Raw genomic sequence first — 17682 nt, forward strand, 5'->3', positions numbered from 1 at the left:
GGATGGACGGACCGATGGACCTGAACTGTGCTGAGTGGCTGGGAGTCTGCAGGGCTCAGCTCGCCAAAAGTCACCCAGAAAGTCAGTGGCACATTGGGATAGAACCCAGGAGTCCTGATGCTCTAACCACTAGACATCACTCCCTTCCCACACCCCAGGAGTCCTGACTCCCAGCCACTCGCACTAACCAGGACACACGTCTCTCTCCCAAGGCACAGAATGGGCATGGGCCAGCGTGCTCAGCCCTGCGCAGCTCACCCTGCTGGGCAGCAGTGACCTGGCTAATGGGGGGCTGTGCTACGCCCTTCCCAGGGAAGTTCCCATGCCAGGGAGCCAGGGGGTCTGCCGAGCATGGGGAGAGCGCGGGGAACAAGCAGGGAGGCTCACATTTGTGAGGGGTGACAAGGAGATCCAGGTTCTTGTGGGAGAGGTTGGGCCAGATGGCCATCATCTCCTTCCGCAGCTCGGCGTCCATCTGCTGCTTGTCGGCTCCTCCTGGAAGGCACCAGCCGGGGAGAAAGTCAGCGGCTGGGCATCGGAGCCCCAAAATATCAGATCCCCAGTGAAAGTGCTACTGTCCTGCTCCCTGGAGCAGCCGGGAGCTCCCCCCCCAGCCAGCGCTCCTGCCCTGTTCAATACGGCGCCCCCTGCTGGAGCAGCCGGGAGCTCCCCCACAGCCAGCGCTCCTGCCCTGTTCAATACGGCGCCCCCTGCTGGAGTAGCCGGGAGCTCCCCCACAGCCAGCGCTCCTGCCCTGCTCCCTGCAGTGCCCCCTGCTGGAGCAGCCGGGAGCTCCCCCACAGCCAGCGCTCCTGCCCTGCTCCCTGCAGTGCCCCCTGCTGGAGCAGCCGGGAGCTCCCCCACAGCCAGCGCTCCTGCCCTGTTCAATACGGCGCCCCCTGCTGGAGTAGCCGGGAGCTCCCCCACAGCCAGCGCTCCTGCCCTGCTCCCTGCAGTGCCCCCTGCTGGAGCAGCCGGGAGCTCCCCAACAGCCAGCGCCCCCTGCCCTGTTCAATACAGTGCCCCCTGCTGGAGTAGCCGGGAGCTCCCCCACAGCCAGCGCTCCTGCCCTGTTCAATACGGCGCCCCCTGCTGGAGTAGCCAGGAGCTCCCCCACAGCCAGCACTCCTGCCCTGCTCCCTGCAGTGCCCCCTGCTGGAGCAGCCGGGAGCTCCCCCACAGCCAGCGCTCCTGCCCTGCTCCCTGCAGTGCCCCCTGCTGGAGCAGCCGGGAGCTCCCCCACAGCCAGCGCTCCTGCCCTGCTCCCTGCAGCGCCCCCTGCTGGAGCAGCCGGGAGCTCCCCAACAGCCAGCGCCCCCTGCCCTGTTCAATACAGCGCCCCCTGCTGGAGTAGCCGGGAACTCCCCGACAGCCAGCGCTCCTGCCCTGTTCAATACAACACCCCCTGCTGGAGTAGCCGGGAGCTCCCCCACAGCCAACGCTCCTGCCCTGTTCAATACAGCGCCCCCTGCTGGAATAGCCGGGAGCTCCCCCCACAGCCAGCGCTCCTGCCCTGTTCAATACAGCGCCCCCTGCTGGAATAGCCGGGAGCTCCCCCACAGCCAGCACTCCTGCCCCGCTCCCTGCAGCGCCCCCTGCTGGAGTAGCCGGGAGCTCCCCCACAGCCAGCGCTCCTGCCCTGTTCAATACGGCGCCCCCTGCTGGAATAGCTGGGAGCTCCCCCCACAGCCAGCACTCCTGCCCCGCTCCCTGCAGCGCCCCCTGCTGGAATAGCCGGGAGCTCCCCCCACAGCCAGCGCTCCTGCCCTGTTCAATACAGCGCCCCCTGCTGGAATAGCTGGGAGCTCCCCCACAGCCAGCACTCCTGCCCCGCTCCCTGCAGCGCCCCCTGCTGGAATAGCCGGGAGCTCCCCCACAGCCAGCGCTCCTGCCCTGTTCAATACGGCGCCCCCTGCTGGAGTAGCCGGGAGCTCCCCCACAGCCAGCGCTCCTGCCCTGTTCAATACAGCGCCCCCTGCTGGAATAGCCGGGAGCTCCCCCACAGCCAGTGCTCCTGCCCTGCTCCCTGCAGCGCCCCCTGCTGGGAGAGAGCAGGACTGGAGCAGTCGTGGATTTCCTTTTGAAGGTGAGGCTCCTGCGGGTAAGACCCCACCCTGCAGAGGAGCCAGCTCCCCACACCACTGCCCCAGGGCCAGAGCCTCACACTTGCCTTTGGCGATCTTGATGTCCAGCGCAGTCCTGATCAGAGCCATGAGGGTTGAGTTGAAGTGGACGGTGTTGTCATCAGCCACAGGCAGGTCCATGCGGAGCAGCCTCTGCAGAGGGGCAAGCAGATGCGCGTCATCCTCACGGCCCCCCCACCCCAGAGGCCAGTGTGAGTTTCAAAACAGGGGAGCCCTGGGGAGAACTCTGAGGTGCCACCGGGTTCAGTGCTCGGGGGATCCCCAATTCTTGCTAACCAACACCCCTCCCCCATCCCTTCTGGATGCTGATGGGCCTACCTGGGTACCCAATGCCAATGAATGAGGCATTCCCTTTACAACACGCATCCTTGGCCTATACCTGTCTCCGTCCAGCTGAGGATCTCAGAGTGTGTTGCTGGCATTTGGGGATTAAACCTCAGCCACTGGTGGGCGGGCCAGAATTATCCCCATTTTAGAGATGGGGAAACGGAGGCAACTGTCTCCCCATTATACACAGTGGCAGATTTGGGAATAGGACCCAGGAGTCCTGGCTCAGGCTCCTGCTTTAACCACTATTCAACATTCCCAACCCAGAGCCAAGATTAGAACCCAGGAGACCTGACTTCTAGCTCCCTTCTCTAACCACTAGACACCAAGCCCCTCCAACAACTGGGCAGAGAACCCAGAAGTCCTCTTCCAACCTCTAGACCCCCCCTTCCTCTCTGGGTTGAATCCCTCCCCGCCTTCCCCAGAGTTCTTTCCAAAGGGCTCATGGACTTTTTTTTTTTAAAATTAAAATTAAGATAAAGAAATCAACAAAGAAAGAAACACAAACTCCACGTTGCAAGGCAGCAGCGCACTCGGCATCAGCAAAGGAAAACAGGGGAGCGATAGTCAGTGCTCACTGCACGGGATGCAGCCGCTCCCATCCAACAGGCAAGCCAGCGCCATGCCAGGGCTCATGCAGCGGCATGCAGCATGCAGCATTCCCAGAGAACACATCGAGACTCATTCATAGCTCTGGTATAGACTGCTCTAGAGTGAGAGGCCCGCAGGTTTTGTGCAAAGAATGGGTGCGTCCTCAAGGTGCGAAGGGAAGAAATGAAAAAAATCGACAGAAACTCGGCATTCCTCAGAGTTCAGGCTCTTGGGCAACAAGATGCTTCGGGTTGGATTGGACAGTGGCCGACCAGTGCATTAGCTAAGATAAGGCTGTGGACCATATGGAGATGGGGTTGGGGGACGGGGTCTCTTCCGGTCTTTAAAGGGATGTAACTGACGAAGGTGGGAGGGACAGCAAAACGAGAAGGGAAAAGACAGAGAGAGTGGGGGGAGTAGGACAGACAGGGAGGATGAAGAGAAAATTAGCATGAAGGTCCATCCAAGCGTGACGTCCAGAAAACTGCGAGCTGCAGAGATCAGCATCAAGCACGGAGGTGCTGTGTCAGGGATTAGAGTGAGGGGGTGCAGCTCCACACTGCCCCATGGTTCGGGGAAGGAGCCCCCATCTTCCCCCTCCGGGCTCAGGACACTTTCACCTGTGCTGCGTTTTCAGCCTGTCAGCGATTGGGCACCCCAAGGCCCCAGCAACAGTACTACGTGGTCCTGATCACTGCTCTGTGGTTCGGCTCATGGGACGTTTGCCACATCCCTGAGCTAGGTTCAAATCCCACTTGGGCTGGAGTTGCTGTATTGTCGCTGGTCCCCCCCAGGACCCTGCCTGATTATCCAGGTGTGGCCATGGTAGGGTCAGGGTAGTTGGACACACCCAGCCTCCCAGGTCTCTGCCAGACCTTCCCAAAATGCATCGCACTGTGTGAAAAGCACCCACCATCCTCCATGGCGAAGCATGATAGGAGATGGGCCTGGATTTTCCCAGAATGTCCTGGCACATGCATGGCTCTGCAGGGAGGGAGGCATGGACCGGCCAAACCATGTTACCCGCTAACCTTGTCGAGTGACCCTGGAAGAGCCAGGTCATCCGCATGGTGCTCTCATTGGGCAGGCACCCAACACTGGGCAGGATTGGCCCATAACACGGTTCTCTTGAGGTAGAAGGGACCAGGCTGGGTCTGGGATGGAGCTGCCTGGATCCCAGAGGGATCACAATCAGCCAAGACCCCTCCACACAGCACCAGTGCTCCTCTCACAATGGTTTTCTGGACAGCAGCTGTCATGGAGTGAGCCAAGGGAGGGCATGGAAAAGACTCAGCAGGTATGAGACACCCAGGTGGACTGAATGGAGAACCCAGCAGGTTTCAGATAGAGTGAGGGGAGCGGAGGAGCAAGGACTGATGGGCAGGCTGAGGAGAGGCTACTGAGTAAAAACAACATGGTGCAAATCTATTGCACCTGCCGTCTGAGGAGCTCTGTAAAATGGGGAAACTGAGGCACAGCCAGGGGAAGTGACTTACCCAGGAGGCAAATGGCAGAGCTGGGAATAGAACCTGGGAATCCTCACACTCAATTCAACCCTCTAACCACATTCCCTCCCCTAGCCAAGAACAGAACCTGGGAGTCCTGAGTCCCTGCTCTTACCACTAGACATCACCCTCCTCCCAGATGCAGGAAGAGAGACGAGTCCTCAGTCCCATTGCTACACTAGCATCATATACATCAGCCTTCTCCTTTTCTGATGGGTCCAGTTAATGCAGTACAATTCCCTAGTGTGGACGCACCGTATAAAGTTGCTTATACCAGTAAAGCTATTTACATAAGGGAAAGGCAGTAAGTTATACTGGTTTAAGATGCTTTTATCTCAGTATAGCTGTGTCCACACTAGGAGTTCTACTGTTACAGCTACCGTCGTTAAAACCCACTCCCCTAACCCATGTGGTTGCACCAGGACAAACACCTCAGTCAATGTCCAGTGTGAAGGCTCAGGGTAGAACCCTTGCCTGCCCTGAGCTGCTCCGTGCTGCCATCTCTCTTAAAGCCCCAGCTCCTGGAGTCATGGGACAACCTCAGCTTTCATGCGAAAGAAAAAAGGATGTTCCCAGCCCTTGTGGTGCTGGAGGAAAATGTGACCTGGGCGTAACTCTAAAGGCTCAGAAAGTAGGAGGCAAAGACAAGGCCAGGTCAATGTTACAGGCTTTTGCTGGCATAGCTTGGTCAGTCAGGGATGTGAAGAGGTGGGAACCCGACAGAGCTGTGCCAGCCGCTTCCAACGATCCCGTTTGCCCCACAGAACTCAGACCTACACCTCCTTTCCTTCGCCCACACCTCACCGGGCTCTCTTCAGTTTCTCTGTAGTGTCCATCACTGAGGGCCTGATTCCCATGGAGGCCAGCATTTGTCCCAGTAATAGCAGGGGTGTGACTCTTCCCAATATCGCTACACCGGTTCACCCCCTAGTACGATGCAATTCTACCAAGATAAAGGCGCCTGGTGTCAATATGGCTTATTCCCCCTTCCCACATGGGAACAGCTACAAGGCACCTTCACAGCCACGGAGCAGTGGCCCTACTAGGAATCGCGCTGGCATCGCGTAACAGACCCACACCCCGACGGAGTTCAACGGGTGTCAGCGTGGGGAGCCGGGCTCCGGCTTACACCCGAAAATGTTGCCGACCCAGTAACCACACTTAGGGATGTGACTTTTTTTAATGTGATTTCCATACTGGCAAAGGCCCTGGTGTAGACCTGGTTACACCGGCAGAGGAGTCTTTTGCCGATATCTGGGGAACTGGTCTAAGCTGTCTTGGCAGGCGCTGCGTCTCCAGCAGACAGGCTTGCCAGTACAGCTCACAGACCCGGCCTAAAGTGGCTGCAAGAGTCAGGCCCTGACCCATCTTGGTCCTTAGAAGCCCCTGCCACCCGGCCAGGCGGCTGTGTGTGATCCTGGCTGGCCCTGCAGCAGGGGGAGTTGTTCCTTTAGCTCAGATGGGAGAGGCCTGTGGTTCAGGTGCTGGAAGGACTCCGGTTCTGTTCTGGCCGGCAGCCTGGGATAGGGGCAGGAGCAAACTCTCTGCTTCTGAGAACGCACCCCGGGACCAGCCTTCCCAAGCCTGGTGTAGGGACAATGGACTTTGCCAATGGGCTGAACCCTACTGGGCACGGACAGACAGACGCACAGGGACACCACGCATGGGGGATAGACACGGTGAGCGCTGGGTGGCTGCAGGAGCAATGAGGGGGCCTGCGACAGCGGAAGAAAAGAGAGAGGGGGGAAGCCGTGGGTTATGGATCCACAGTCATAAATGGGAACCCTCCAAAATCGCCCTGGAGGGCAGTTCTAGCTTCCAAGGCGGGGGAAAGGCAGGAGTGGGGGCAGGGAGAGAGAATGGAGGCGAGGTGAGACCCAGAGATGGGAAAGACCGAATGTGAGGGGAAGAGGAGAGAAGCTGCTAGACAGGTGAGAACTGCATTGACAGAGAAAGGAGGCCGGGGATGAAAAGGGGCCGAGAGAGAAAGGTTAGTAGCTGTTAATACTGTCTCTGGTGGAGGAGATTTTTGAAAGCAGCACAAGGGAGTTCCCCATAGGGCTGATGACAGATGGGGACCAGCTTCCCCGGCAGAGAACTGGGGCTTTCGAAGGAGGTGGCCTGGAGATCACAACCGACTGCTCTCTGACACTGGCACCATGTTCAGCCCTGGCCTGAGCAGGCTCATCTGCAATGGAAACTGCTGCAGCTTCACCTGCTTAATCCCAGGGATGAAATTAGCTCCTGCCAAGCTGATCACGTGGGTAGAGCCCTGCACCTATGTGGAAGCCCACTGACTTCTCTGCTTCGGTTGCAAAACTGGGACCTTAGAGCTTGTCTCTGTGGGGAGATTGACCGGCACAGCTACGGCAGCATCACTATCCTGCTGCAGCTAGACCAGTAATAACAACCCCGAGCTCTTCTCCATCAGATCTCAAAGCAGGTAACCACGGAGGTCGGCCTCATTATCACTGCGGCACAGAGAGGGAAGCGACTGGCTAGTCACAGAGCTGGAACCCAGCTCTCCTGAGTCCCAGTCCAGTGGCTCTACCCTCTAGGCCACACTGCCAGATTCACACTCTACCAGCTTCCACAAGAACTTCCCTCTGCAGACAAGCCCTGAGGCCATCGTTCCAGGTCACCGACTTGAGCTGAACAAAAACCAGCCCGGTTTCAAGTCCACGCAGCCTTTCCCACGGGTTTTTTCACAGAATTTCAATCCTAGAGCCTGTGGCCAGAGGGGCCCATTTCAACCATCCGGCTTGACCCTCCTGTAGAACTCAGGCCATGGGACGTCCCTGTTTGAACTCAAGCCGATATTTTAGAAAAAAAAACCCATCCAATCTTGATTTAAACACGGCCAATGCTGGAGAATCCATCCCAATCCTTGGTAAATCATGCTAACGGTTAATTACCGCATTAAAAACGTGTGCCTAAATCTACACCTGTCCAGCTTCAACTTCCAGCAACAGAATCTTGTTACATCTTTAGCTACGTTTCAAATCACATCTTTAGGCCTTGGGCAGATCTTCACTGCAGTTAGCCCGAGTTATCCACACTCAAGTGACTCCTCTGGAGTCAACGCAGCTTGACTGAGAGCAACTATAACACTCGAGTTGCAGCACCCACACATCTGTGGGTGTCACTAGGACTTCTGGGGCGCATGCCGTGGTTCTTTGTACAGCAATAAGGTCAGAAATATGGTGTCACTGGTCATTGTCAGGCAAAAAAAGCCAAACAAATCTGATATTTTGAAAACAAATCCCCGGTCTAGGTTACAGATCACAATTAAGATGATTAAAACTTGAAAGAAACTAAGCATCTAATTTCCTTTCTACCACTGAGGGTGTTCAGCTTCTCATACTTTGAAAGGTGAGGAAACTGAGGCACAGAGCCATCACTAGCTTATGTTCACCCAGTGAATCTAAGACATTGCAAGGAACTGACCCAAGTTCTGCTGCACCCCAGCATGCTGCTGAATCACTAGGCACAGCTGCCTCCAAGAGTCAATTTCACTTCCAGGATCTAACCCCCAGCTGCAATGTTGGAAACACTGCAGTCGGATCTTCGCATCCGAGGAAACAGCTTCCACTGGATCCCCAAGGAATTACGGTGAATGCCTATGGATGGTAGACTGGGTGAAGCCTAAGCGTTGGCGAGATTTCCCAGGGCTCGGCACTCACCACTGGACCCAGACTGTCCAACGAGGCCAGAACTCAGTAGCTCACTCCTGGGTAGGCGTCAGAATGTTTGAAAATACGGCTACTTATTTCAGTGCCCAAACGCTCATCTACCTGGGGCAATTTACCAGCGTAACTACACTGGTATACCCATACCGCGAGCGTCGCACCAGTGCAACTCCCAACTCTTATTCCGCAATCAGAGGCCCTTTGTCTGCTTTCTGGTGCTTGTTCAAAATGACCCAGAGAAAGGCACTCTAATGTCAGAATTTGAGGTTCCACATGGGGTGTTATACCGGTAAACGTCTCGGTGTGAACAGATTCAATCGGTGCTGAGCTCTTTTGAAAACTCTGGCCTGTGTGTTTCTACAGCGCCGAGGACAATGATCCCCGATCTTGACTGTGATGTCTACGAGCTCCTCTGATGCTAATGAGAGCGACCCTTTAAAATCCACTGCCTTGACTACGACCGTTCCCTCCCATCCCAGGACTTGCAATCAGTCCTCACTGATCATTCTGTGAAAGGAATGGACCAGATACTCTGAGCCATGGTGCTGCTGTATCGCCTGAGTCGCCTTTCCTTCCCTGGCCAACCTATTAGATTCTCATCCTCGGCCTGACCTAAACCACAACGAACTCAGTGGAAAGTCTCCACTGACTTCAATGGGTTCTAGATCAGACCCAAGAGGGATTTATGACCCCTGCCCTCTTCCCACTGTCCAGCTTTGAACTGGAACCTTTCAATTTCCATCCACCTGTCTCCCATCCATTGAGGAAATCTTTAATGACTGAGACGTGACAGGTCGGTCAGAGCTGTACGGATCATCCTACAGAGAAGGGTTGGACAGGGGTGGGGTGGGGTGGGGGAATTAACGTTTTAAAGCAATGTCTCTTCCACCGAATAAAAAAAGGAAGGGAAGAAGGAATCCTTAAAAAGGGGCTTGTAGAGAATTAACATGCACCTTGGACTTCAGTTCTTACCCACCCCAGCTGACTTGCCATAATGGAGTCTCTGAAACATGAAATGCTAACGGACTCAAACGGACACACCGTACTATTTAAGAGATTTGATCAAGGAAAAAAACACAAAGAAATGTATAAAAAGATATTGTATAGGCTGAGGTTTTAAAAAAATGTTTTGGTTAAAAAAAATTAAAAAAAAATTAAGTGAATTTGATTTGCATGTTTTTGCCTTTTTAATTTATTCTACCTTATAAGCAACCCGGGGTGGGCATTTCTTCCCTAACCCAAGGGGTGGAGACATATGCCTCAGCATCTCATACATATCCGTGAAAGTCATCCGGCCCCTGGTAGCGGAAAGGAAAAAAAAAAAAGGCACGAAAAAATAGACAAGAGAGAGATGCAAAGAAGAAAAAAATATTTTAAATCAATTTCAAAAGAAAGGACGGAAAAAAAATGGAAGAAAAAAATGCCAAGATTACTTCGCTGCTTCTCAGCAGAAAGAGCGAGAGCTCACACACCTTTCATTCCTCCGTGTAACTAGCCAGCTTTGGGGGTGGGGGGAAGGGAACAGTTGATTCAGCAAAGCACTTAAGCTCCCATCGATCCACTGCCCAGTGAAATCAATGGCAGTTTGTCCATTGCCTTCAGGGGGCACCGCATTCTGCCCTTGCTTAAGAGAAATGAGTGTAGGCACATGCTTAAGTGATGTGCTGGGCTCCTGGAGTCCTTTAGCCAAAATTCCTCCTGGTGTTCTGGGAGGGAGGACTGCAGGATCGGGCCGTCTTTGTAGCAAAGAACAGGGCAGAGAGAGAGATTTAGCTTTGAGCACACCTCTTTGCCAATGCTGGAGAAGGTGGTGGGCGGGCAGGGGGGGGGGGAGGTGGTGGACGGAGGGGGGGAGGGAAGGGATAAATGGCAGAGGTATCAATGCAGTTTCCGTCCTCCCCAGATGAAAAAACTCAATGTGCGAAGGGTGGTGGAGGTGGGGGGGGGGGTGTAGAGATACAGTGGTACAGATCCTCAGTGCCTAGCTTCAGCTGACAGCAAGCAGAAAGGGTTCAAAATCACCGAGATGCTCCATGCGGTACTGGGCGGACGGCATCCTCGTACGCATTCTGTGTGCTAAGGACGTGAGTGGGTTACTCCTGGAGAAGTGCAGGATACCGAGATGTGTGTGTATATATATATATGAAATATATATATTAAAGAAACCATAAGCAACATTCATTCCGTTGATGCTAGCAGGTTTTAGTGTAAGTCAAACCTTGCAAGCAACCCTATGAGGGCATTTCTTGCCTAAGCCCAGTGGGGGAGAGATAACACGTAATAAACTGTACATATCCTTATAATGAATTCGGCCACTGCAAGAAGAATACAGGGGATTAGTGCAGATGCTACAGGGCGAGACACACACAAACGGTCATGTACACACAGATCACAGCAAGGCTGCCAGGAATGGCTGCCCAGGCCAGCTAGGCAACCTGCCTGGACTGACCTTGGGGGTGGGGGGTTGGATACACATTCCTGTGGGCTCCAGTGGGAGCTGAGGGCGCTTGGCCTTGGCAGAGTAGAGGCCTGGTGTTAAAATCGCTACTCCAGACCATAGCTGGCTAAGATGTCCTGGGAGGTGGGTCTGTTTTCGGGGAAACTGAGGCATGGAGCTGCAGGGTGGGGGGCAGTGACTTATTCAAGGTCACCCAGGGAGCCATCAGCAGAATTGGCAACAGAACCCGAGTCCTGGCTCCCAGCCCCCTCTGCTCTAAACCCCACATCCCATCCCGAGCTGGGGACAGAACCGGGGGTCCAGGCTCCCTGCTGTTTTCAGACCCATAGGCCTCTCCCGGGGCCTGACGCAAAGCCCAGTGAAGTCAATGCAACGGCTGCCCCTGACTCCAATGGGTTTGGGATCAGGACCCGACACTGTGCTGGGGGAGGGGTGTCACTCATATGCAAAGGACCCTCGTGCCAAGGCGGGGGCAGGGTTTATGTCTACCCCCCAGTGGCACGAGATCGGACTCGGGGGCCGGTTGGGAGCTCCTCCTGCTGGGCTTGGCAGGGCTTGCCAGGTAGGGTTGGCAGCGTAGACAAACACCTTAAACCTGGAAACAACGGGCATTTCCGAGAAACGGAACAGGGCACAGGGACGACATGGGACAGCACAACGCCTGGGGTGGCGGCCCCCTGGCACAGAACCGAACACGACACTCCAGGAATCCTCCGCAGAGGATACACCAGGGGCAGAGGAGTCGGGATGGGGGTACATCCCCGAACGCCCTGTGTCTAGCTGGCGGCTTCTCCCTGGCACTGCTGATTGTGTCACCTAGCGGTGACTGTGTGGTGTCTCTGCAGAGCATATGGGGACTCAGGGCGGGGGAGGAAAACAGCCCTGTGTTTTCCATCCAGTCAGCAATTCTGCAAGCTGTTACCCACTTCACAATGCGCTGTAATAATGGGAGAGCCCGGGGCACCACGGGACACCCCAGGGCCCTTTGATTTGCTTGGGAAGGGGGGGGAGGGTTGGAGAGAATCCAGCTGCAAAAACCTAAAATTGAAAAAGGAAACATTAAACAGCAACACGATCCAAGAGCCTGCGTGTGCAGGGCCCCAGGGGGGGACAGAGCCAGCCCAGGAGGGGCGGGCGGGCTTTGGGATCCGGTCTCGTCAATGTACCGCTGGGTCAGTGCGCAGGGGGAACTGGTCCTGTCTGCCCCGAATCTGATCCTGGACAGACGATGTGGGAGGGGTTTGCTCTAATCTCCGGGCCAGCTGAGCTGTGCCAGCACACGGGAGCAGCACCTGCCCGGAGAGTTGGCATTCAGCCACGAGAGAGAGGCCTCCATGTGCCGCCCCTCCTGGCAGCCGGAGGAGCACAGCCCCTGCCTGCAGGCCAGAGGACGTGAGGATCTGTTAGGGGAGGGAAGGAGGCAGCCAGGCGGGCAGAGAACTTACTGTTCTGTGTGACTAACAAGGGCTGCTTCTAGGAGGCTTTGGCCGGCTTTGTCCAGGAACTAACCCACGGCAGCGGCTACCCAGCAAACCAGGGTATTGACTAGGACCAACCTCCCCCCCCCCCCACTGCAAAGGGTTCTCGGCTCAGGAGACGCTGGCTGATGGCTCCTTCCCATGGTGCTTGGACCCGAGGGTGCCCTGCACCCCCTTCGCCCAGCCCTAGAAACTTCCAGATGGGCCTGGAAACTTCAGACCCTACAAGAACCCAGGCAGCTGAGCCGATGTCTGCGCTGGATTGTCCAGAGTAGGCCATCTTGCCCCGTATCGCCATGGCACTGACTCAGATCCATGGCCCACCAAGCCAAGTCACTGCTCATCCCTGGAATAGTGGATTCGAGCGAGGGCACCTGGGGCCCGTATCCACTCCCCTTCCCGAGCTGGGCATAGAATCCAGGAGTCCTGACACCCAGCCCCAACCAGGCTCTGACAGCTAGATCCCCCTCCCCCTTGACCTGGTTCTTTCTGCCCCCCCCCTTTCCCCAGCCCCCCAAAAGTCAGTTCTCTGCTGATGCAGGAGGCTCATCTCGGCTCCCCTGCAGACATGGACAAATCCGAGCCCTCCAATCTTCCCTTCGAGGGAGGGAGGGGAGCCCCAGCTGCTGGGCGGGGGCAGGAGGGGCGGGATGAGGGTGAGGTCCTTACCAAGCGGCGGGGTCGTACTCTGCCCACACACGCACGTACTCGTCCAGGTGGTGGGGCCCCAGGATGGAGGAGTCTCGGGTCAGGTACTCAAAGTTGTCCATGATGACGGCCACAAACAGGTTCAGCATCTGCAGCAGGATGGGTTGGGGCATGGAGGGGGGGAAAGACAGAGGCAGAGGCATATTGAACAAGGAGTTCAGTGCAGACAAGAACCCAGGGGTGAAATCCTGCAGTCCTTGCCATGGCGGGGCTCTGAGCGCTCCAACGCCTCCTCTTTCCGTGCGTCTCTCGCTCACGTTTTGGTCATTCTCCCACTCCCCATCTTCCCTTTACTCGTGCAGCATGCACATACCACTGTGCACACACCTGTCATCAGACACACGCCAACACACACAGAGGCATGCCAATGAGTACATACGTGTCCATATGCATCAACACATACTAAAATACACACACAACTGGCATAAACATGCAACACACACATGCAATTCCCACATACACACACCACATATGTTCATTGCATACATGCAACCCATAAACCATAATATGCCAATGTGCACACACATGTACTCACATGCACACGTGTAAACACATGCCAATGTGCACGTGTGTACTCACACACAACACATGCACAGTACATACATGTACATATGCATCAATACATACTAAACTACACATACAACTGACATAAACATGAAACACACACACACAATTCCCACATACACACACCACATACATGCATTGCATACAAGCAACTCACAAACCATATGCCAATGTGTACACACACGCCAATGTGCACACGCATGTACTCACACAGCATGTGCACACACATGCCAATGTGCATATACGTACGCACACATCTGCTAACATGCAAACCCACACGTACAAGTCATCACACACAACTCGTGCACGTGCCATTATGCACGCACATATACACACATCAACACAGCTCCCCCAGGCGTGCACAGGGCACACACACACCGATGGGCACACACCTACAAATACCCTCACAGCTCATACACGCAGCGTGCACACATGCCAAGCCACACATAGACACCTGTCAAGGCACACGCGGCCCCACACGCGCCAGCACACGCGGCCCCACACACGCCAGCACACTCACGACTCAGGCCTGCTGCTCCCTGCCCAGCTCCCCGCAGACTCACCAGGAAGGAGCAGAGGAAAATGAAGGAGACAAAATAAAAATAGGCGAACTCGTTGCCACACTCTTTCTCCTTGATGCCTGAGTTCTCGTCGCAGGGCTTCCCGCTCAGACAGGACAGCATGATCTCGTGCCAGGCCTCGCCTGTGGCGCTCCTGCAGCCGCACAGAGAGGGAGGGGGAAGTGTGTTGGGAGGGCAGGGCAGGGCTGGGGGAGCAACCCAGGCAGCTCTGTCCCAGTCCCCTCAGGCATCTGGGTGCCAGGAATGACGCTTGACACGTCTACAGCATCATTCAGCCTAAAGCGCTTACAGGGATGGGGTTTTTTTCCAGCTGTTTATACTGGGATCCCTCGCCTGGTGCTGAGGTGCAGCCACCTCTGGGGTGCAGGACGGGGGCTGTTTATACTGGGATCCCTCGCCTGGCACTGAGGTGCAGCCACCTCTGGGGTGTGGGACGGGGGCTGTTTATACTCGGATACCTCGCCTGGCGCTGAGGTGCAGCCACCTCTGGGGTGTGGTGTGGGGGCTGTTTATACTGGGATCCCTCACCTGGCGCTCAGGTGCAGCCACCTCTGGGGTGTGGTGTGGAGGCTGTTTATACTGGGATCCCTCGCCTGGCGCTGAGGTGCAGCCACCTCTGGGGTGCGGGACGGGGCTGTTTATACTGGGATCCCTTGCCTGGCGCTGAGATGCAGCCACCTCTGGGGTGCAGTGTGGGGGCTGTTTATACTCGGATCCCTCGCCTGGCGCTGAGGTGCAGCCACCTCTGGGGTGCGGGACGGGGCTGTTTATACCTGGATCCCTCGCCTGGCGCTGAGGTGCAGCCACCTCTGGGGTGCAGTGTGGGGGCTGTTTATACTCGGATCCCTCGCCTGGCACTGAGGTGCAGCCACCTCTGGGGTGTGGTGTGGGGGCTGTTTATACTCGGATCCCTCGCCTGGCGCTGAGGTGCAGCCACCTCTGGGGTGCGGGACGGGGCTGTTTATACTCGGATCCCTCGCCTGGCACTGAGGTGCAGCCACCTCTGGGGTGTGGTGTGGAGGCTGTTTATACTGGGATCCCTCGCCTGGTGCTGAGGTGCAGCCACCTCTGGGGTGTGGTGTGGAGGCTGTTTATACTCGGATCCCTCGCCTGGCGCTGAGGTGCAGCCACCTCTGGGGTGCGGGACGGGGCTGTTTATACCCGGATCCCTCGCCTGGCGCTGAGGTGCAGCCACCTCTGGGGTGTGGTGTGGAGGCTGTTTATATTGGGATCCCTCGCCTGGCGCTGAGGTGCAGCCACCTCTGGGGTGTGGGACGGGGGCTGTTTATACTGGGATCCCTCGCCTGGTGCTGAGGTGCAGCCACCTCTGGGGTGCGGGACGGGGGCTGTTTATACTGGGATCCTTCGCCTGGCGCTTACGTGCAGCCACCTCTGGGGTGGAGCTTGGGGGCTAATTACCAGCCGGACAACCCATGGCATTAGAGCAAGCTATCCCAGGAGGTCAGTTTCCTTGCAATTGTAGTGGGGATGGGACACGGATCTCTGCACAGTCCAGCTTCTGCCAGGGACAGGGTCTCACCTAAACAGAAGCATGAGGGCCTGGAAGAAGGTGCGGAAGTTATTGTGTTCTGTGATAGCCGAGTCCTCCTCTTCGTCTTCGATGCCAATGTTACCGAACACCTGCAAAGGCAGAGGGCCCTCAGACAGCAATGGGGATGGGGCCTCATCTCTCTCCTGCAGACAGCCTGCTCCAGCACCCAGGCACAGCTGGCTTGGAGCCCAGCGCAGCCCTAAGCCCCATGTGTGTGCGGAGGATCCACTCCCAATCCAAGGCACAAGCGCTGGGATTCCCATGCCCGGTCTCTGCCTGCAGAATGGCCTGTGACGGTGTCCTGCCCCCCGAGCTGGCCGGCCTGACACTCACCTGCATGCCGATGATGGCGTAGATGAAGAAGAGCATAGCAATCAGCAGGCAGACGTAGGGAAGGGCCTAGGGAGAGAAGCAGAGCAGGGCACGTCACTCATGGGGGGCTTTAACCCTTGTGCCCTGCCAGGCTAATCGCTTCCCCCTGTACTGGGCCAGCGGCTGCTTCTCCATTCAACGCAGCAAAATCCAGCTCCCACCCCTCATGTGCACCATTGGCTGGATCGCAGGGGGAGCATGCTGGGAGCTTCTCTCCTCGCCCGCCCGCCCGTGTCACCTCCAGCGCTCAGCACGGGGAAGGCACAGACGGGGAAGAGACCTGCCGCCACAGCAACACCGACCCAATCCACGGCCTAGTGAAACCAGAGGGAGGCTGTCATTGCTTCCCCAGGCACCCACCCTGCGCCAGCGGAGTCAGCAACTGAGGTGGGAACTGCACCTGGATGCCACCCTCCTGAGACACTTTGAGACAGACAGACAGATAGATAGAGGGGGTGGATGGGGATAGATAGATAGATAGAGGGGGTGGATGGGGATAGATAGATAGAGGGGGTGGATGGGGATAGATAGATAGATAGAGGAGGTGGATGGGGATGGATAGATAGATAGATAGATAGAGGGGTGGATGGGGATAGATAGATAGATAGAGGGGGTGGATGGGGATAGATAGGTAGATAGATGGGGTGGATGGGGATAGATAGATAGAGGGGGTGGATGGGGATAGATAGATAGATAGAGGAGGTGGATGGGGATAGATAGATAGATAGATAGATAGATAGATAGATAGATAGATAGAGGGGGTGGATGGGGATAGATAGATAGATAGATAGATAGATGGGGAGGATGGGGATGGATAGATAGATAGATGGGGTGGATGGGGATAGCTAGATAGATAGATAGATAGAGGGGGTGGATGGGGATAGATAGATAGATAGATAGATAGATAGATAGATAGATAGAGGGGGTGGATGGGGATAGATAGATAGATAGATAGATGGGGATGGATAGATAGATAGATAGATAGATAGATAGATAGATAGATGGGGATGGATAGATAGATAGATAGATGGGGTGGATGGGGATAGCTAGATAGATAGATAGATAAGAACATAAGAACATAAGAAAGGCCGTACCGGGTCAGACCAAAGGTCCATCTAGCCCAGTATCTGTCTACCGACAGTGGCCAATGCCAGGTGCCCCAGAGGGAGTGAACCTAACATGCACTGATCAAGTGATCTCTCTCCTGCCATCCATCTCCATCCTCTGACGAACAGAGGCTAGGGACACCATTCTTACCCATCCTGGCTAATAGCCATTTATGGACTTAGCCACCATGAATTTATCCAGTCCCCTTTTAAACATTGTTATAGTCCTAGCCTTCACAACCTCCTCAGGTAAGGAGCTCCACAAGTTGACTGTGCGCTGCGTGAAGAAGATGGGGAGGATGGGGATGGATAGATAGATAGATAGATAGATAGATAGATGGGTGGATGGGGATAGCTAGATAGCTAGATAGATAGATGGGGAGGATGGGAATGGATAGATAGATAGATAGAGGGGGTGGATGGAGATAGCTAGCTAGCTAGCTAGATAGATAGAGGGGGTGGATGGGGATAGCTAGATAGATAGATGGGGGAGGATGGGGATGGATAGATAGAAAGATAGTTAGAGGGGGTGGATGGGGATAGTTAGATAGATAGATGGGGAGGATGGGGATGGATAGATAGATAGATAGAGGGGGTGGATGGGGAT

At 55.7% G+C, this 17682-nt stretch overlaps 1 protein-coding gene across 11 annotated transcripts in view; it reads right to left on the reverse strand.

The window, feature by feature from the left end:
• Positions 1-17682, reverse strand: part of CACNA1A (calcium voltage-gated channel subunit alpha1 A) — a 161245-nt gene that overhangs the window by 27237 nt on the left and 116326 nt on the right. For 8 of the 11 annotated variants that reach the window (XM_039513834.1, XM_039513833.1, XM_039513832.1 and 5 more), the window contains 7 exons: positions 15931-15996; positions 15586-15686; positions 14028-14178; positions 12862-12989; positions 10475-10571; positions 2171-2276; positions 388-495 (listed from right to left, as the gene is read on the reverse strand). In XM_039513834.1, coding sequence (XP_039369768.1) covers positions 388-495; positions 2171-2276; positions 10475-10571; positions 12862-12989; positions 14028-14178; positions 15586-15686; positions 15931-15996 — 757 coding nt within the window. Of the gene's footprint in view, positions 1-387; positions 496-2170; positions 2277-9457; positions 9555-10474; positions 10572-12861; positions 12990-14027; positions 14179-15585; positions 15687-15930; positions 15997-17682 lie in introns of all 11 variants that reach the window. The other 3 variants (XM_039513838.1, XM_039513836.1, XM_039513831.1) reach the window with 1 other exon arrangement.

The sequence above is a fragment of the Mauremys reevesii genome, linkage group 25, assembly GCF_016161935.1.
Source record: "Mauremys reevesii isolate NIE-2019 linkage group 25, ASM1616193v1, whole genome shotgun sequence".
Classification (NCBI taxonomy): domain Eukaryota; kingdom Metazoa; phylum Chordata; order Testudines; family Geoemydidae; genus Mauremys; species Mauremys reevesii.